General features: G+C 40.1%; 1 protein-coding gene across 1 annotated transcript in view; it reads right to left on the bottom strand.

Annotated features, from left to right (window-relative positions):
• Window positions 1–21,561, bottom strand: part of LOC141117483 (B2 bradykinin receptor-like) — a 56,880-nt gene extending 35,319 nt beyond the window's left edge. The window contains exon 1 of the mRNA XM_073610376.1: window positions 21,033–21,561. Within this exon, the coding sequence (XP_073466477.1) occupies window positions 21,033–21,071 (39 nt within the window). The 5' untranslated portion in view covers window positions 21,072–21,561. The remainder of the gene's footprint in view (window positions 1–21,032) is intronic.
• Between the last annotated feature and the right edge of the window lie 636 nt (window positions 21,562–22,197).

The raw sequence follows: 22,197 nt of genomic DNA on the forward strand, positions 1-22,197 counted from the left end.
GCAATTTTTTTTAACCAAAATATCTAGAAGAATACATATCGGACTAAACTGAGAAAAAATTAGCTTTTTTAAAAATAAAAAATGGGGATATTTATTATAGCAAAAAGTACAAAATATTGCGTTTTTTTTTTTCAAAATTGTTGCTCTTTTTTTGTTTATAGCACAAAAAAATAACTGTAGAGGCGATTAAATACCACCAAAAGAAAGCTCTATTTGTGGGAAAAAAAACGACGTCAATTTTGTTTGGGTGCAGCGCCGCATGACCGCGCACTTGTCAGTTAAAGCGACGCAGTGCCGAATGGCAAAAAATGGTCCCGGTGATTCAGCAGCCAAATCTTCCGGGGCTGAAGCGGTTAAATAAAGCTTTTTTACTAGTAGTGATTGAAATTGGTTTGATTTAAATCAAATCCACCTTGAGCCTCCCTGATAGTTTATGGTTATTATTAGATGTGGTCATAGCAGGGGAGACTTATAGGCATTAATTGCTTCATTTGCACCTGTTGGATATGATATGAATACACTTTCGCTCCTGCTGTGAACCATTTTAAAGGACAATCCCCTAGACTGCAAATCACAATGTAGAACTGTAGCATTGAAACAAACTTTGCTAGTAAGCACAGTTTTTTTGCAATTTCCTGTTTTACTAGTATATTTTCTTTTCCGTAACACTGCATGTAGAGCAGTATATACACCCAGCATCTGTCAAATAGAAAAGAGTGGAGCCTAGTGCAAGTAGTTGCATTATCACTGGCTGTCCATTGACCAACGAGGAAAGCACTCGCAGGTAATAGCTCCTATGAAGTTGGTATAAAAAGCTGTGGATTGGCAAAAGGGAATGCAGGGCTGTCATGGCTGAAACAGGACAAACCCAGAGGTAATGTACACTTATACACAACACACTTACACATTATGCAAGTGCAATATTGCAGGTTTGGACACATTTTTAAGCTTCAGCTATTGAGCTCTATAAAGAAGTACAAATGTGTGGTTCGTTTTGTTTCAAATTGAAATTTTTCGAATTTCCAAATTGCAATAGTAACGAATTTAAATCCAAATTAACGAAAAAAGAAAATTTTGGACAAAGTTTTAATACTTTTCAAATCTAATTTGAATACTTTTTTAATCAAATTTGAATACTTTTAAAATCAAATTCAAATAGTTTTCGAATCAAATTCAAATTTCCAAAGAGAATAAATAGAATAGAAAATAATATAATAGAAAAGAATAGAAAAGAATGGAAAAGGATAGAAAAGAATGGAAAAGAATAGAATAGAAAAGAATATAATATAATAGAAAAGAATAGAAAATAAAAGAACAGAATAAAATATAAAATAAAGATATAGAATATAATAGAATGAAAAATAGAATGCAATAAAATAAAAAGTATATAACCATCTTCTGAAATTCGAATTTCAAAGTGAATAAATTTGAAATACAATAGAAAAGAATAGAATAGAAAATAGAATAGAATAGAAAAAGAATAGAACAGAATAAAAAAAAACAATCAAATAGAATAGAATCAATATAACCATTTCCCAAAAGTCGAATAAAATAAATTTGAATAGAATAGAAAAGAATAGATTTGAATAGAATATAAACTAAAAGAACAGAATTGACTAGAATAGAAAAGGATAGAATAGAATAAAACTATAGGATGTATATAACCATCTTCTGAAATTCGAATTTAGAATAGAATAGAGAATAAAAGAATAGAACAGAATTTAAAAAACAATAGAATAGAATAGAAAGAATATAACTATTTCCTAAAATCTGAATAAAATAAATTTGAATTCGAATAGAATTAAAAAAAAAATTAGAATAGAATAGAAAATAAAAGAATAGAATTGACTAGAATAGAAAAGATTAGAATAGAAAAAAAACTATAGAATAGAAAGTATATAACCATCATCTGAAATTTGAATTTCAAATAGAATAAATTTTAATTCAAATAGAACAGAAAAGAATAGAAAATAAAATAATTGAATATAGAAAAGAATAGAATAGAACAGCATAAACAATAGAAAAGAATAGAATGTGCATGCGTGGGGTTCCTATGGGTACTCCGGTTTCCTCCCACACTCAAAAGACATGTTGGTTAGGTTAATTGGCTTCTGTCTAAATTGGCCCTAGTATGTGTATGTATGAATATCAGTTAGGGACCTTAGATTGTAAGCTCCTTGAGGGTAGGGACTGATGTGAATGTACATTGTATATGTAAAGCGCTGCATAATATGACGGCATTGTATAAGTACCTAAAATAAAATAGAATGAATATAACAATATAACCATTTTCCGATATTTTAATTTTGAATAGAATAAAGTCAAATTAGAATAGAATAGAATATTTAAAAAAAAATAATAGAATAGAACATAAAAGAATAGAACAGAATGGAATAGAATATAACCATCTTCCAAAATTCAAATTTCGAATAGGATAACATTTTAAATGCAATCCGATTCAAATGCAATTCGAATGCAATTGAATCGATTTCAATTTGAATAAATTATATTAAATTCAGAGAATGAATTAAACAAATTAAACTAATTTAACAAAACAAATTCATATAAATAGCGAAACTAAACAATTTTTTTTTGTTCTGCACGCGTCTATAAAGAAGTGGCTTTTTTTCAGAAAAAAAAAAAAACAGTATATAAATTCCCCAAAACAAAAATGTCATATCCCATTAGGGTAAAACATTTATTCCAAAAGAGAAAAAAAGCCTAAAAAGAAAATAAATGCAATCCCACATCTAAGGATTAGTAAACCGCAATATATTACATTTTTGTATTTTAATTTAATACCACGTTAAGATTAGCTTGATAAACATGTGAAAATTAGCCCAGAGCTCCATCTGCTGTCTAGAAAAAAATTAAAAAAGAAATAGGTGTATGTGAAATATTACATGTGACTATCAAAAAAAAAAATCCTAAAAGAAAACGTCTATTTAAAAAAATGTATTTTTAGCCTTACAAAAAGCACAAGGGAAAAAAATGTATACAAAAACAATAAGGATTCCCATCACCCTTCCCAGCACAGTGTCAGTGTACAGTATTATCACTGATCACTGTATTAGTGTCACTAGCGACGTCAGTGACCCTCCCAGATAGTGTCTGTTAGCGCCAGATTGCCCGCCACCCTATCACAGTCACATTAAAAGTCGCTGATCACCACCATTACACTATAGTGCCAATAGCTGCGTAAATTCCACTATATATACACACCATAGTTTGTAGACTCTATAGCTTTCACACAAACCAATTAACATACACTTATTTGTTTTTATTTTTTTTTTTTTACCAAAGACATGTAGCAGGATACATTTTGGCCTAAGTTTATGAAAAAAAATAGATTTTTAAATTTTTTTATTGTATATGTTTTATAACAGAAAGTTATGGGTACAGTGTTGCATGACCGAGTAATTTCCAGTTAAAGTAGCACAGTGCTGAATAGTAAAATGCCCTGGTCATGAAGGGGGTAAAACCTTCCAGAGGTAAAGTGGTCAATAGGATGCTCTGCAGTATGCTGCCAAGAACGTGACCTGGCTGGCGAGCTTACTGGTCTGTGCACAGTTTATCTTAAGAACCAGTTTACATTAAAACTGATTATATCATTCCCTTGAGCATTTATAACAAAGATCCAGAAGAAAAGGAAATATTTTATGCTGCCGTCGCTTAGCTGTTAATTTTTGCATGATGATGCACTTAAAAATTTCTATCTACAAGAAACAAATTTGGAATAATTTTTATTCTAATATAATATCCGGTGTAGGTAAGACATTGTTTTAAAATGAAAAGCTCTCAAAATCTCTACAGAAAACTGAATAACAATTCTGCCTTTTTATTCAGTAGGAAATTAGGGAATAGGTGTGTCTCGCCCACATCATTACGGCATAGACATTCTCACTGACACAGAGACACAGAGCAGATCTGGATAAACTACTGTTTCAGGATGGGAGCTTTCTTCTCATCTAAACCTTGTGGACGGCCTTCCCAGAAGAGTTGAAGCTGTTATAGCTGCAAAGGGTGGGCCAACTCAATATTGAACTCTACGGACTAACACTGGGATGCCACTAAAGTTCATGTGCGTGTAAAGGCAGGTGTCCCAATACTTTTGGTAATATAATGTATATGTTATTAATACGTCTATGTATGTAAGTTTTTACATCTTCATACATGGTGGGTTGGTGTTTTGAAATGGGTGATTTGCCTTTACGTAGCAAAAACAACTGTGGTATATGTATGTACCTACACCTTCACTACCTCCATTATTCTATGACTAGGCACAACAATAGGGTGAAGTCCTTCGTGAGAGGAGCCATTGTCTGGAAGCTGTTGCTCTGAAGCAAACTAAGTTTTTCTTTGGGGTTCAAGACAGATCCTAATGTGCCCTTTAGTTTTCATTGCTGTTTTTTTCAAACTCTGTTGGCCTGAAACGGAGCAGCGAATGTCAACAATTTTTTCTTTACTTTTGTTTTCTGTTTTTGTCTTCTGTGGTTTAACCACCCACAAGAATAATACCATACTTATTTGACACTGTTGTTTTACAAGTAATACTTTATTAATGGCAGTACAACTGTTGGAAATGAGTAGGTTGGCATCATACAGTAGAGGGTTAACAAGCCCATACATGCAGCCCTCAAAAGTGCTCGCATTTTGCGAGTGGATTTTGAGGGCTGGTGAGCTATGGCTGCCTTGGAGCGGGGGGGGGGGGGTAAGCACCGACGGGAGGCGGGTTGTATGGGAGTCCTTCTCCCAGCGCTCACGGAGGGGAAGAGAGGAGAGCAGGCGGCCGGATGATCAGAGCGCGGGGAACATCACTAGCGGCTTTCATTTCAATAGCAGTGTGTTCTCCGCACTCATTGTCACACACAGCACCCACCCCTAGTCCCGGGACTTTGACAGACAGATCACCCGTCCAATTATGAGTGACATGTATCAAAGTTCCCCGCCCAGGGGGCGGGGCTGTATGTGACGCCGAGCAGCGGGAACACATGGCAATTGAAATGAAAGCTGACATTTAAGTGTTCTTTCATGAGATAATTCATGAGGGCGTGTTTAGGGGTGGGGTGGGGCAACTGGTGGCGAGTAACGCTTGAGGCCTGGCTAAATCCCCCATCCACACTCAACAGTGTGGATGGGGGAATCCTCCCTATTAAGCTATTGTATTCTGAAAGTGGGGAGACTTCCCCACCATCAGAATACACTTATCAGCGCTGCTGGCTATGGCCTGTCAGCCACCACCGTGTAAGGCCTCGCCCACCTCCATGCAATCAGGACCTAACTCATAAATTTGACCCCAACGCCCTGAACGGTGTTACGCAACTAGAACTTTGTCAATAGGGTGGGAGTCTGTGCTGACATGGAGCGTCAGGAAAGGAAATTTGCAGTAAGTATTTAATATACAATTTTCTGTTTTCCTGACAGCTTCATGTCAGCTACCACTGGGAAATAACTAGATACAAGTGTGGGATTCTGCTAAATTAGTTTAATTATGGCCACCGACCACAGAAATAATAGTTTTGCCAAATTCGGCTGTGGTTATCATTGCCAGGTCAATGTGGTAGTGAGAGACAAATGTGTGCATGGTCAATCAGGTTGCTGCCTTGCATATGACTTCTGGAGATATACCACATGCTGCCCATGATGTTGAAATGCTCCTCGTGGAGTGAGCCATTATTCTCTCTAGAGGTGCCAACTCCTTATCTTTGTATGCCATGGCGATTGTCTTTACGAGTCAGGCGGCGATTATCCTGCTGGAGGCCTTATATCCCTTGCGTATTCCATTGGGAATTACAAACAGGGAGTCCGAGATTCTGACGCTAGAGGTTGCTTCAAGGTACATGTTCTGCCCACATTAAGTGGGCTGATTTCTTGTCCATCCTGCCAGAAATAGGTCGGTAGCACTATCTCCTGACTTAGGTGAAACTTGGTGGCTACCTTAGGAATGAAGTCTGGCATTGGCCTTATAATGACCCTACCTGCCCCAAAGGATGGTGGGTGAGACCATCTGCCTTGTGCCCACTGGTCTCCGCAATGGGCTCCCCATCCTGACTTGCTGGCGTCTGAGGCGATCACTATCCAGGATGTTGGGAAGAGGGAGTGACACTGCAGCAGATTCTGCTTTTCTTCCCACCAGGCCAGACTCTGTCTCATGGACTGTGTTAGGTATATGTTCTGATACAGATTCTGGTCCCAGTCCCACTGCCGGAGGAACCCATACTGGAATGGACGAGCATGCCACAGGGCTCATTTCAACATGGGTGTTACTGACGTCATCGTGCCCAACAGTTGGAGGCAGGTCCTGGCGGGGAGACAGTTGGTCGACCTTGCGGACTTTGCCCATTCTAAGATAAAGGGAATCTTCTCTTCCGGTAGGGACACAGTATTTTTTCGTTTGTCCAGCTCTGCGCCCAGGTAGACCAGCAGCTGGGACGGATCTAACAGGCTCTTCTCCCAGTTTATGAGCCACCTGAGCTGTTGAAGGGTTGTGATTACTCTGTCGTGGTGAGGCAACAACTTGTCCCTGTCTTGGTCCAGCAGCAGGATGCCGTTCAAGTAGTGATGAATACAAATCCCGCATCTCGTCAGCTGCGCCACTACTGCCAGTAGGACCTTGGGTGAGGTCGTAAAACCGAAGGGCAGGCAGACAAATTGGTAGTGAAGAGGGCCAATTGTAAACCTCAGAAACCTCTGGAAGCTTGGGGCGACCGTCATGTGGAAATATGCATTCTTCAAGTCCACCGAGAGGAGCCAGTCTCTGGGTTGTATCACCTTCAGGATGGTATGTAATTATTCCATTTTGAAGTGTTCCTTCTTCACGTGGTTGTTCAGCCACCTGAGGTCGATCACCGGCCTCCAGTCTCCTGACTTTCTGTAGCAAAAATAGCGGTGAATAAACTCCTGAGAAGCGCTCTCTCCGGGGCACTGGTTCTATTGCCCGCTGTTGTAGGAGTGTGTTCAGGTACTGAAGCAGAATGTCCTTTTTCAGGGAGCATAAGGGGAGAGCGGTCGGTACAAATTTTGTCTTCGGTTTCTCGAGAAACTCCCAGAAATGCCCCATTTTTATGGTGGAGAGCACCCAGCGGTCCCAGATGTTCTCCATCCATACTTGCCAGAAACTGCACAGCCTGGCTCCCACCGGGCAAGCATGGACGGGGACACCGTCAAAATGATTTCTGGGGCTCCCGGCCCGCAGGGATGACTGCCTTCTTCTGTTTTTAGACCCAGAGGGAATATTCCAAGGCCTGCGGAACTCCCTCCTTGGCCTATAGGATCTTGCTTCTCTCCCTCTTGTTCTGGCGGGCTGGGTTTGAAGGATGGGTCTGCCACCCAAGGTCTGGGCCACAAGGCGCATGCCAGGGATTTGTATATGAGGACACTTGGTTTTCTCCCGATTGCTGGCAATGGCTGATTCTGAATTGTCTATCCAGACCTCCGTGGCTATGGAGATTGCTGCCAGAGATATCAATGGCTTGCATGCCCCTCCTGCAACTGTGTAGACTTTTTTCAAGTCCAAGTCTACCCTCCTATCGAGGATGTCCTTGAAAGAGACCCAATGTAACGTACCCAACGGCAACGTAATCTGCCTGGCTAGACGCATCAGGGCTGACCCCTTCCAGATGTTTAACATCCTCCTTTTTAAAGGGGTACAACTTGGCTAGGCGGCTCCGAAATAAAGTTTTTTTCTCTGGCTGCCTCCACTCATCTTCTATTATGATTTTAATTGCATCCATGAAGGGGAAGGTGAGCCCCTCTCTCTTCCTGTTCTTGAAATAGCGTTGCGGTTTCTTCAGTGGCTCCTCAATTACATCTTCCCATTGTAAGGCCTCCCTGACATCCTTAAGGAAGGGCTGTACCAGGTTGAAATCAAACCCTTCATAACCTGCGTCCCCTTCCTCTCCAGACGAGTCTTCGGACGCTGATCTGGATAGTGCCTGGGCCTCTTCAGCCCCGGATCTTAGCTGAGGCGTATTCAATGGGGACACAGAAGGGGCATGCTAATGTGACAGCCGCAGCTGTTCAGCAAATGACTTTCTTTCATAAGGGACACCATCTCCCACCCTTCCCTGCTTCCTTATCCTTGGTTACCTCCTTAAGGCAGGTTTCGCAAACTGTTTTGCCAGGAAGCGACTCCTCTGGACAAGCCCAGCACATCTGGGGCCCAAGTTAAGGATGGGCTTTTTGTCCCCACAGGGGAGTTACGGCATCTGGTCCTCAATCGATCACGTCAGTCTCTTGACCTTTCTCTGCGCTGGCTACCTCTGGACCTAGAGCAGTACCCTTGTTCTGACCGGCTTCTCTCTGAGCAGGGAGATGAATGGTGTCTTGATGAGCTGGCAGAAAAATAATAATAATAATAAAAATAAAAAGGTGAGTTTTTTTTTTATTAACACAAGTGCCAAAAATTGGAACACAACCATTCCACGTAGCAGTGGGTGAGGCTTCTACTTTCTTGGCATATGCTGGGCTTTTGAGGTTGGCATTGTTTCATCTGCAGCAATAGGAGATGCATACTGTTAAGGAAGCACAGGAAGACAGGTCATCTATGGTTGACACAGCTCACAAGCTCCACAGCAGGCAGCCCTGCCTACCTCACTCTCCTGCTTGCAATCACAGCAGCGCTCGCACACTGTCTCTGGTGAGGCAGTATTATACTGAACCTTTACCAGTTTAAATCCTGTAGCAAGTTGTCTGGCCCCGCCCCCACGACATCTGATTGGTCACTAACCTCACACATGCTCCATCCACCTGACTTCCTGGAACTACTGTGGAACGCACCACCATCTTGCAAGGGCTGGAGGGCTTAATCTTAGCTGTACAGTGGGATCCCTGGGGCTCCATGGGCCGTTGAACATCGGGGAGAGGAGAGACAATGCCACCCCTCCTGCAGACCCTTGGTCCGCTTCTCGATGCCCCAAAAACCAGCAGCAGGGACCCCACACAGCCGATGCATTTAGCGGGCATAGCGTGGGCTACGTCCAGGAGGCCCGCATTGGACGGATGGCCGGATCATTGATCCAGCAAGGAGTCTGCACCAGGTCCTGACCACATAGAGGAAAGAAAAGAACCGCTATTCAGGGTGTGGGGGTCAAATTTATGAGTTAGGTCCTGATTGTTTGTGGGTGGGCGGGGCCTTACCCGGTGGTGGCTGACATGGAGCTGTCAGGAAAAAAACTTTCAGGTCTTGTCTCTCCCCCCAGCCTGTGATTGGACTGTAAAATGAGAAGCAGCAGACTGATGAGCTCATCCTTCTGATCTCATCTTCTATGAGCATGTTCATTGCACTGCAGCACAACTGATTGGCTCCTTGCATAGCTTCTCCCTCCCCTTATGAAAACTCTGCTGTACAGGGACTGCAAGAGGTTGATACCATGTCATTTCTTGCAATTACAAGATACATTAAATGACATATTAATGAATATATAGTTTTATATTCGCCTGTATTTTACTCTTTTTTTTTTTTTCAGATTATTTTCTGTTTTTGCATTAAGTTCTGATGTGATGTTAAAAACTGATACTGAAAATTAACTGATATTCAAGTGTAGAAATTACGAGCATTTATTTTATTTTCCATACAATACAAGAAAATAAAAATAATTTGTAAATTTTTGTCTCAAAATGTCTGACTATCTGGAAATTTTTAATGCCGCTGCAATACTCTGGTAGCTTAGTCTTTTGGAACGCTTCCAGTAGGGTGTTACAGCTACAAGTTTTGCCAGTCATGCATACATGATAAACTGTGTGACAGATCCTCATTTCACTTGTGATAACAGGGTATAGTACAAGTAAAAAAACAAGATATAACTCCAATAAAAAGTATTAAAATAAACAGTGGCTGGGGAAATCGTTCAGCTTGCCTAAAATTTCTTGGCAACACAATAACACAATCAAGAAATTGGTTTCTTCTTGGTGGGCTTGGTGAGAAGGTAAAGAATTTGGTGTTTCATTGTCTAGCTGGCTGTCTTTTTCAGCCATTTAACACCAGTCCTTTTTTTCCCTCCTTTACTGCCCCTTTATTTAGACTGATATATAGACCTTTACTAAAAAACTATAACTATTACTTAACAAAAATTGTTATATTAGATTACATTTCTCAACCAACCTCCAAATAACTACGTTTTTTTTTCAAAGTAAATAATAAAGAAGTAGTGATAAAAAAACACCAGTGGGTTTAAAATCTTTGTCTCCCAGACCTGTATACCTCTTATGGACCAGAGCAATGTGTACATTTCCTATATGGGCTTATTGATTCAGGAGAAACCTTGCAATTATTTGTGGTACTGAAGTAATACATGTCACATACCATTTGTGGGAAACAATGCTTTTTTTGCGCTATTGTTTTCCAAAAAAAAAATAACACAAAAAAAAAAAAAAAATATATATATATATATATATATATATATATATATATATATATATATATATATATATATATATATGTTAATGTGTGCCCAGTTTTACTTGTAGTGCTAGTTTAAAAAAAAAAAAAAAACTAGTGCTACTGTCCTTAAATTACACATCTTATTTTCTCAGTTTGTCTCTTTTTTAATAATACCAAACTTCTGTTTTTGGCATAAATCGAATTTTTACAAATAAAATAAACAATCTTTTCTAATAAAACTTTCTTTTTTTATAATACGGAACAATGGTTGAACAAGAATTGACAAACTGTAAACATGAAAGGTTAAAAAAATGAAAAAAGAAAAAAAAAAAAAGCAATAATGAAGGGGGTGGAAGAAATTAATTAGGGCTAAGTAGAGATAATAAGCTTACCTCTAAAAAAATTCAGCCAGTTCAGTAGGGACCAGCTGAATTTTGATCCATATATGGACAGGCTTGTTGTACACAAGTCGATCTATCAAATAACTTGTGTACAATCAGTCAGGTTTTTCCCAAATGATCAGTGCCACCTGGCTATAGCCAGCAGCACTGATCATTGCATTCTGATAGAGGGAAAATCTCCCTGCCGTTAATACACAATAGCACAGCAGGAGTGATTACCCCATCCTCTTGAATTGTGTGGATGGGGGAATTGGATCATTTTTTTTTCATTCAATCAGTTTGAATAAAAAAAAAAAAAAAAAAAAAGATTAATGTATAGCCAGCCTTACTATGAACCATTTTTGTTTGATTTTTTTTCCAAGGTTGCTGGAGCTCACATTATGTGCATATGAAAAGACAAGCTATGTGCCCATTTCTTTTACGTACCTACAACAAAGCTTTAGATATTGGGATCCCCCCCCCCACTATGCAAGAGGCCCTGATCATACTTCTACTAAAACCCCGCAAAGACCCACTCAAATGCGAATCGTACCACCTGGCCAAAGTACTAGCAAATCGTTTAAATACTGTAGTTACGACCTTGGTCAATAGTGACCAGGGGGCTTTTATACCTGGAAGGTCCACCAGAATGAATATCCGCAGTCATTTCCACAATCTGCAGTACCCACATGACTGTCTTCCCACACAGGCCATTGTGTCCTTGGACACCTGTAAAGCGTTTGACAGTGTGGAATGGCCGTATCACTTTCTGGTGTTACAGCTGTATGGCTTTGGCCCCTGTATGGTGGCGTGGATAAAACTCCTCTATGTCTCCCCAAGGGCCAGTATCCGCATTAACTCTTCTGTCACTGATTCATTCTCAATTACCAGGGGCACAAGACAGGGGTGTCCGTTGTCCCCCCTCCTGTTTGCCCTGCCCATGGAGCCGCTAGCAATACGCATCCGTTCCTCTCCATCAATTAAAGGTCTCCCTATTGCCACTATAGAGGAACGAATCTATGCGGATGATACCTTGGTGTATCTGGCAGATACCAATGGGTCACTACAATCACTGTTGTCTGAGATCAATACATTCGGAGACTACTCTGGCTTCCGGGTAAATTGGGACAAGTCCAGTCTTTTTCCCTTAGACTCAGATGTGATTTCCCAGATTCACCCGGACTCCAAACTGCAGGTGGTGTCCTCTTTTAGGTATCTCAGAGTTCTGGTGCAGACACCTCTATCCACGTACATCACCAATAACTTAGACCCATTATTAGCTCGCCTGCAGTAGCAAACTAAACAGTGGATGGATTTCCATTGGACCTTATGGGGAGGGCCAATACCCTTAAAATGATCTATTTACCAAAATTACAATATATTCTGGCTAACTCCCCATGCAAAATCCCTAAATCAGTTTTCAAACATATGGATAAGATCTTTACAACATTCGTGTGGAGTGGTGGATCCCCTAGGGTGGCACTTGAGACACTAAGATTGCCAACGCACCTGGCAGGCTTGGCGTTTCCTAACTTCTTTCCTTACTATTTAGCATCTCAGTTGGTGCATGTTCATGATTGGCTGCACCCGGTCTCGGCAAATGCTTGCACCACCACTGAAGGAGCCATCGCATCCTCCATGGAAACCCTTCATAACATTGTTTATAGGGGCATGGTCCCTACTCGCCCCGGTACCTCTATACTGGCCACATCTCTTTCAATATCCCAATATATTACTACGAAAATATCCAGGCATACCTGGTCGGCATCTTCAAATAACCCACTATGGTTCAACCCCACTCTACAGGAACTATACTCCTTACCCGACCCTAATCACTGGTACTCTAAAGGGGTTAAATATCTATGTCATTTGTACAATGCACAAGGCTTTAAATCTTTCTGTCAGCTAAGACTTGACTTTGACCTGCCACGCTCATAATTATTTTACTATTATCAGCTCAGACACGCTATCCGAGCCCAGTTTGTCTCCCTAGACAACCCAACCAACTTACCTCCACTAGAAAAGCTGATGAAACAACCTGACACCACTAAACTTATTTCTGCGTACTATGCTGCTCTAATGACTGATTTTAACCCCAGATTTAGTAAGGCCCAGGAAAAATGGGCCTCCATGGACATTTCCCTGGCAGAAGATGACTGGACTGAATTTAGTGACACGTACAACACTTCAGTTATTTCATCAAGGGACCGTATTATACAGGTAAAGATTTTTCATCAATCCCGCCTCAATTAGGTTGCATAAAATGGGTTTGTTGCCCACAGCTGGATGTTTTCGCGGCTGTGGTTGGGAAGCCGATTTCCTACACTGTTTCTGGGCATGCCCAGTGGTTCAGGAATTTTGGGTGGAGGTGGGGTCTTTCATTTCCACGGCTATATGCCTCCCTAACATTATTCACCCTAAGAATTGTCTACTGGGCATTTTTTTTCGACTTGCATATACCAACACATGCTAAGAGACTACTCCGTATTCTTTATTTTTATGTTAAAAAGGCTATATTCAAGCTATGCGAGAGGCTTCATTAACTAACTGACTTTTTTATTAGGTAAACTCAATTCCTAGCCTATACACACAGAGCAGATAACGACACATCTCAGATGCACCTTATTGGGGCACTTCATGACCGCGGTGAATGCTTCCCCTTACCTCCTCCCCCCCCCTTCCCTCACTCACCCCCTCTCCCCTCATTTCCCCTCTTTCATTACTCTCTCTCTCCTACAATTCTTGGAAAATGGGAAAAAAGGAAGGGAAGGAGCTCACGGGACTGTACTAACCTAGCATAGCGCACAACAGGAAGCACATAGGTTCCTCTCCAGGGTGGAGAGCCAAATGTCATTATGTATTAAGTATACATCTATTTTTCAAGAACAATGCATATTGGTGTGCTGTGTAATTCGTTTGTTGACAATTTCTTGTATATTGTACTGTATCGGTCCCTGTAGGCCTCCTTTTCTGTTATAAATAAAAAATAAAAAAAAAAAAAAAAGGCTATATTGTTATCATGGAAAGGGACACAGACTTCTCTGAAATCTCTTTGGCTACAGTTAATTAATGACGCTATACAACTGTACAAGCTTACCTTTGAGCTTCGGAAAAGGAACAAAACATTCCACAAAATTTGGGATAGATGGCTGGCCCTCTAACTCTCTCCTCAAAATGAATATACCCTACATGTTGCCTATAGTTCGTGCCACGATACACTATATGCCAATCTCCAGTGTTGCTATACATTGATAATATGCCTGAACTCTACACCTATGTAATTACTATTTGGTCGATGCACTACCATCTGTTTCTTAACTATATGAGCTTAATACCCAATGCTGTATACCAAAGAATGACTTATGCCGCATACACACGGTCGGACTTTACGGCAGACTTTGCCCGGCGGACTTTTCGACGTACTTTACGACGGACTTTCTGAATGAACGGATTTGCCTACACACAGTCCACCAAAGTCTGTCGAATTGGCTTTTTGTCCGTCGAACTAGCATACAGACGAGCGGACTTTTCGACCGGACTCGATTTCGACAGATTAATTTAAAACATGTTTTAAATCTAAGTCCGTCCAACTTTTGAGAAAACAAAGTCCGCTGGAGCCCACACACGATCGAATTGTCCGACGAAATCCCGTCCGGTGGGCAAAGTCTGCCGTAAAGTCCGCTTGTGTGTACGCGGCATAAGTCTTGTTTTGTGGTCGTTGTTTTTTGTTTTTTTGTTTTTTTTGTGTGTATGGTGGTCTGTTTTAAATCCAATAAAAATATATTTAAAAAAAAAAAAAAAAAAGGTAAAGACAAGCTATTTATTAGGATTATTGTGCTGGTTATATGTTAAACATCCTCTCAATGGGAGCAAACAGTCAACATTTGGCTCGGCTGGTGATGTGATCCCAATCATGTAACCACCATTTTCTCTAGGAATTTTAGCATCAATAATAGAGGAGTTAAACAAAATACTTTTTAACCATATTGTCACAATGCATATATGAATGAAACCTGCAAACACTATTTCCATACTTTGTTTATACATGCAGGGACATAGAGGGGAGGTGTGGGGGGAGGATGTCATGAGCGTACAAGGTATGCCCAACATATTTTTTGATGACATTTTTCTAAATATACCTTGCGCACTTTTTTCTTCTATGACTGGCAGATCAATTATATTTCTGTTTTAATTCATAAAATTATCTTTGTAAGCTAATGTAACGCTTTGTATGCACGGCAGGGGTGTGTTTGTCTACACACTTTGTGATAGAAGGTGTCCTTCTTTCTCATATAAGGGCTTATGTTTGGGGCATATATACACTATTATAACAAAATTATTGGGACACCTGCCTTTACACACATGAATTTTAATGGCATCCCAGTCTTAGTCTGTAGGGTTCAATATTGAGTTGGCCCCCCCTTCGCAGCTATAACAGCTTCAACTCTTCTGGGAAGGCTGCCTACAAGGTTTAGGAGTGTGTATATGGGAATGTTTGACCATTCTTCCAGAAGCTCATTTGGGAGGTCAGGCACTGATGTTGGACAAGAAAGCCTGGCTAGCAGTGTCTGCTCTAATTCATCCCAAAGGTGTTCTATCAGGTTGAGGTCAGGACTCTGTGCAGGCCAGTCGAGTTCCTCCACCCCAAACTCGCTCATCCATGTCTTTATTGACCTTGCTTTGTGCGCTGGTCCAAACCATTTGGTGGAGCGGGGATTATGGTGTGGGGTCTTTTGTTAGGGGTTGGGCTTGGCCCCTTAGTTCCAGTGAAGGGAACTCACTCAGCATACTAAGACATTTTGGACAATTTCATGCTCCCAACTTTGTGGGAACAGTTTAGGGATGGCCGCTTCCTGTTCCAACATGACTGCCCACCAGTGCACAAAGCAAGGTCCATAAAAACATGGGTGAGCGAGTTTGGGGTGGAGAAACTTGACTGGCCTGCATGGAGTCCTGACCTCAACCTGATGGAACACATTTGGGATAAATTAGAGCAGAGACTGTGAGCCAGGCCTTCTCCTCCACATCAGTACCTGACCTCACAAATGTGCTTCTGGAAGAATGGTCAAACATTCCCATAGACACACTCCTAAACCTTGTGGACAGCCTTCCCAGAGGAGTTGAAGCTGTTATAGCTGCAAATTGTGGGCCAACTCAATATTGTACCCTACGACTAAGACAGCATTAAAATTCATGTGTGTGTAAAGGCAGGTGTCCCAATACTTTTGGTAATATAGTGTATATAAAACAAAAATGTGTAAAAGCTTGTTAAGGACTATATAGCTTTAACAGGTGTCTGTTTATGCATTTGTAAGCTTTTCTGCTGGAAGCCAACGTAAAAGGGCTACAAAAACTATAGATAACTAAAGAAACACGTGTGTGTTTTTTGGGCTTCTTTTTTTAGCATTGCAATTGACTTGCATCATCAGCACGGTCCAGCAAGGACCCCAGAAAACATTGTTTTAGAATTACGCTGTGAAGTAATGCCAGTATGTACAAGCACTAAGAAAGTTGGGAGGAATACTATTTTATATACATAATTATATCCTATGACGCTTCCAGGAAAACTGAGATAATGCTTGTTGTGAGTGCAAAGGTGTGTTTATGCAATTTAAAACCGCCCTTCACAAGAATTGTCCAAATTAAACTAAAGGCAAATTTTCGAAAAACTTTAAATAGCAATTAAAACAAAATTAATTTAAACTCCAGGCTTTTGTTTCCTTTAATATCTATTTATTTTCAGCGCTCTCATCCCTGTCTCCATTTTCATTGAGGGCACTGGATTCTCTTTCCCTTTACATCCTGCAATTGTTGCAGCTCCTGTAAAATGATAAGCTAATGTTCCTGCACACCGAGCGCGCAACCCTCAAGCCTTGCACATGTGACATTAATCTCATCTGCTGGGAAAGAAACGCTTTTTCCAAAGTGATCTTGAGAGATGCCCTAAGATCTAACAAGATCTTTCAGTTTACTCCCAAGATCTCCCGGGAAAGTACTGTTCATGTATCCTCCAACTGGGCAGCTTTGAGGTTCTGGCTACATCACCAGTGCCTGTTGAGTACCAGGAAATTGGGAAAACCGTAAGTTGACATTTAAAGTGAAAGTAAACCCGCCTATTGTTTTCAGCCAAGGAAGCTGCCATCTTGGCCTCTGTTTAATCTACAACTGCTATGATACCGCACATGTGATCAGGTATGACACCAGCCATTGGGTGATTTTACCGCTTGGTTGAGAGCACAACCAATGGCAATGTTACATTGCCGGCACATTCTGGAGATGTAACTTTTTTTGAAATTTAAATGGAGGGTTAACTTCTGCTTTAATTTTACATATCACTTAGATATGTTTAGATATAGATTTAGAATATTTACAGTTACACCTTTAACAATCACTACATCATTTATTTATTACAGGTACTTATAAAGGACAGTCAATTTGAGCAGCACTTTACATACATATTAAACATTCAACAGAAATTATGAAAAAATCTGTGCTCGGTCATATACTGCAAAAAGGAAAGAGTTGGCAGCCGTTTATTTAACTGTGATACCAGCTAGTGTACAATATAAAAACATATACAATCAGTGCTCAAAGGTAAAGGGGATTGTGCAAAAAAAACTCAATAAAACACATAAAGTGCAAGAAATGCCTCCTAAAAGGATGTTGTATAGTGCATTGGAAAACGAATGACAACAAAGTATATAATAAAGTGCAAATGTGTCCGTGTGCATAGAATTTGTATGCAGCATAATAATAACCAGCAATCAAAAGAAAAGACTGTCCATAATTGGTGAATAATCCATGAGTGAAATAAATCATTTCATCCAGAAAGTGCACAGTGCAGTGTAAACAGGTAAAGGGATGCGTCAGCAGCAGCACCCTCCTAAGCACCCCTCTTACCAGGTTTGCAGGACCATAAGTTTAAATTGTCAAACAGACAAGAACAGCTTATCATCCAGGAAAGAGATCACGGATCCCATAAAGTGACTTGAAGATATTAAAGAAAAAATACTGCCATAAAGCCCATCAAATGATCAAAATGCTTTAATATAAAGTATTGGCAACAATAACTTCAATACAGGTGATATACAGCATATAAAAGTACCAATGTGAGATGCAGCAGGCTGTTGGCTCGTGCAATACCTCTTGGTAGCGGCTAGGCATGCGTAATGTCATCACCTCCAGCCCATTCTCAAAATGTTTTGTCACCAGTGACATCTTCAACGATGGGCCAAGTGACAGACATCACACACCAGGGAATCGCCACTGTTCTTGCCTGTTTGACCATTATAACTTATCGTCCTGCAAAGAGGCATGCTTAGGAGGGTGCTGCTGGTACATTGCACCGTGCACTTTCTGGATGGATTTTTATCGATTTTTTTTGCACAGTCCCCTTTACCTTTGAGGGTTGCTTATATATCTTTTCATATAATATACATTTACATCAGTCCCTGCCCTTAAGAAGCTTACAATCTAAGGTCCCTAACTCACATTCATACATACATATACTAGGGACAATTTAGACAGGAGCCAATTAACCTACCAGCATGTCTTTGGAGTGTGGGAGGAAACCAGAGAACCCAGAGGAAACCCACATAGACATAGGGAGAACATGCAGACTCCTGGCATGTAGTGCCGTGGTTGGGAACCACGACCCAAGTGCTGCTAAGTGGATGTGCTAACTTAGCTACTGTGCTGCCCACCATCACAACATGCATTCAAAGAAAACAGAGACTACTATGTTCTTTATTCACTAGGAGTCATATTTAAAAAAAAAATTATTTATATTAAAAAAAAAATGCATAGCTATTGGTCCAGTAAAACTGCTTGTACATTTGTTTAATGCAAATGGGGCAAAGTTGAATGTTCTCTACAGGATTAATGATACTCATTCATAAGATAAAAGATGCTGCATTATGACCACTAGAAGGAGCTGAGGATCAGTATTTATTTCCTATGGTCCTCAGCTCCATCGAGTGGTGGTATTTCCCCAAATCATTCCTTTTTTTTTATGAATGAATCAAATTTGAACAGTAATGGAAATATTTGTTTTTGTCCCTATTGCCCAGAACGAATGTGCCAGCAGTTTCTCTGGATAAACAGCTATGCAAACATTTTTCATTTTTTTACAGATACACCAAATACTCAAACACATAATAAAAAAAATACTAAAAACATACCCACATTTTCCCAAAACCAAACAATTATTTCCCCATTCCTTCGATCAACTATTCCATTATATTGGACCCTTCATATAGGATAAACAGGTTTGTACTGCAGACACGAGTCGTTCATTGAAACCAAGCATACCGAGCATTAGTGGAAGGAGGATGAGCGCACTCTGCGTGTAGTACAAATGGTCCCCCAACAGGGAATTGTGGTGAAGCTCTGTCAATGCTCCAACCTCTCATGGGAACCAGATGCTTCAAGATAGAGCTGTAAGTGTATAAATTACCCTTTACCCTGAAATAATAAATTGACCCAGACTTTTAAGCAATATTGCTAAGACCTGGTTTTAATAATAATAATAAAAAAAATGATATATTATATATAGTTACATAGTTAGTAAGGTTGAATAAAGACACCAGTCCATCCAGTTCAACCTGATTGAGTGTCTACAATTGTCCCTATCCCTATACATTGTGTCTCATTAAGATGCTCATGTATTATATAATTATTTATATATTTAAGGTACCCATATAGCGCCGTCAATTTACGCAGCACTCCACACGTAGATCACATTGGCCCCTACCCTCAAGGAGCCCACAATTCCAGCTCACATTCATATACTAGGGCCAATTTTGGACAGAAGCCAATCAACCTACCAGCATGTCTTTTGGAGTATGGATATATATCTGACCAGTAGTAAATAAATACCATCTAATCCCAGTTTCGTTTAAATGCATGCTGTGATGTAGCACTTGTGAAATGTGTAAGAGAATATATTCTATGGTAAGGAATAACAATGAGCTTAGGTTCGATCCAAGCCCATCTGAATCTGGAAGTTGGCTGTCATTGCTGGACCAATGAGTCACAGGTATGATATTCCCCAACTTACACAAAGGGACAAGGATGCCGGTGACATCATTGATCCAATATGACCATGTGTCCATATTAGGTCAATGAGGTCTCAAGGATACCCGCCACTTTGTATATGTGCAGCCGCAAAAGGGAATCTCCCACCCGCAGCTCATTGGCTGAGCAATGACTGCCAACTTTTAGGTTGAGACCGAACCCAAGCTGCATCCTAGTGAGGAACGGTATATGCAAAGGTGAAGGTGATAGGGCAAAGGTAAAGGTGATAGGTCATAGGGATTACCCTTGAGTCTGCAGTAATGCATTGTTATTTTACATTGCTACAGCATGCACATGTTCTGGATTGGGCTTTAAAAGGACAGTAGTGGTCCCCTGGAGTGGCACTGTCAGGGGCGGACTGACAATTCGGGCTCTCGGGCACTGCCCGAGGGCCCCATGCCACTAAGGGGCCCCATCAGGATGGCAGCCTCAATAAAACCAGGGACAGTATGTAAAAATCTGTGTTTTTTTTTTTTAAATCCCAAGATTATAGCTGCCCTGCCTCTCCAGTACCTTTTCAGTGTGTGTATGTGTAGTCTGTGTGTGTATACTGTGTGTGTATATTGTGTGTATACTGTGTGGCCCCATAATCTATTGCCTGGGGGCCCCATGATCTCCTATTGCCCGGGGGTCCCATGAGTTGTCAGTCTGCCCCTGGGCACTGTAGTACAGTAAGATGTCGTCTATATAGATGCAATAATACTTTGCATTCACATTATAAATTACAGGTTGACTTTGCTAAGGCAAAGAGAAACATACAACTCTTAATATTAGATCCGAAGTCCCTTTTTGTCCTGACTTCGGTAAAATAAAACTTGTTTGGTTATTTTAAGTTTTTACAGTGAACACAATTTAATTAGCCGGATTTTTTACCAGCAGCAAAATTAGCCTGCTGGTAATAAATCAAGCTAATTAAAATACAGTAAACAATAACACCTAAACCGCAATGTATAAGAGCAGTTAAAAAAATATTTTATGGTCTTAAAAACTTTTCCAGACATCACAGCCAAGAACACTCATTACCATTAAAAGGAAATCTGAGCTCTCCCACTTTACTTTTAATCCAAACATAATTAAACACATCTGTTATGCAGCTACTTTTTAGTTTTATTTTTTTTTTTTAGCTATGATATTTTTTCCCCTCGTTACAGAAACATGATTATTGCTATTATTAGGAGAAAATGTGTATACAGTACCTTATAAACATGGGAAATCCCGGTGGTTATTCCAGACATAATGCAGTTTAATTCCTGTGTGGTATAAGCGCGGAGTGGAGGAAACCTCGAAGAAGATTGTGCATGTGTGTGTGTGCGTCTGGTATCACACCCCTAGCTGAACTGAAGAGGGCGGCTCTTTCAACGCTGAACTTTCAATGGAACATTGTCTGGCTCTGTGCAAGTTAAAATTACATCAGCTGGGCTGACACTGACTGATCTTTTTTTTTTTTCTTAAGAATATATTCCTAATAAATATATAAGTAATTAAAGAGCAAGGATAACGCCTTTTCGTAATTTTTTTTTTTTTTAAGTTTTCAAGCTGATGTTATTTATATTTTTTAATTTGAAATAAAATATTTTTATTTAAAAAAATAAATAATAAAATAAAACAAAAATAAAATGGTATTTTTAAAAAAAAAATCAGGTGTATCTAAAACCAAAACTTTTTCAAAGTTCTTGATAGAGTAGGGAGTTAGAATAGGGATTCTTAATCTTATTTTTTTGATTACATCCCCAATAGATTTCTAACTATGTCCTCATACCGCCCTCATGTTGAAATCATCATCTCTACCAGTTCTAAAAAGGTATCAATAGCTTGTTACTTTACACATGGATAGCCAAGACAAAAAAAAAAAAAACAGAAAAAAAAAAATCATGATTTTATTGTGTTTATTACAAAATGTCAAAAGTTAGCTATGACTAGCTGTTAAAACATGGATTTGAGATACAATTACGGACACTTTTACTTATATGTCTCCATTGCTGTTCTGGAACTGATGTTAAAGCGTTTGTTACCCCAGCCTTTCATTTTCTTGATATGCGCCTGCTGTACCATGTACTTGTATGAGAAAGTATCCTGTTCTCTTTGTATTGTTTCCTTTATGTGAAATCCCTGGTGTTCCTGCTAGCCCCCCTTGCTTTCCTATTAAGACCGACCACACTAAGCAGGAGAGCACATTGTGGTCAGTTCTCTAGTATGCTGGGAACTCAACCTGCTCTCCTCCAATGATTAGACTTGCCCCAACATGCCCCCGCTGCACAGCCATTCACTGGGAAGCTTAGTGTGCTGCTGTCCCCCCCCCCCAAGCTCTTATGCCGCTGAGAACAGAGTGAATGTGATCACTTATAAAGAAGGGGACAAAAG

This window comes from Aquarana catesbeiana, linkage group LG13 (assembly GCF_042186555.1).
Source record: "Aquarana catesbeiana isolate 2022-GZ linkage group LG13, ASM4218655v1, whole genome shotgun sequence".
Classification (NCBI taxonomy): domain Eukaryota; kingdom Metazoa; phylum Chordata; class Amphibia; order Anura; family Ranidae; genus Aquarana; species Aquarana catesbeiana.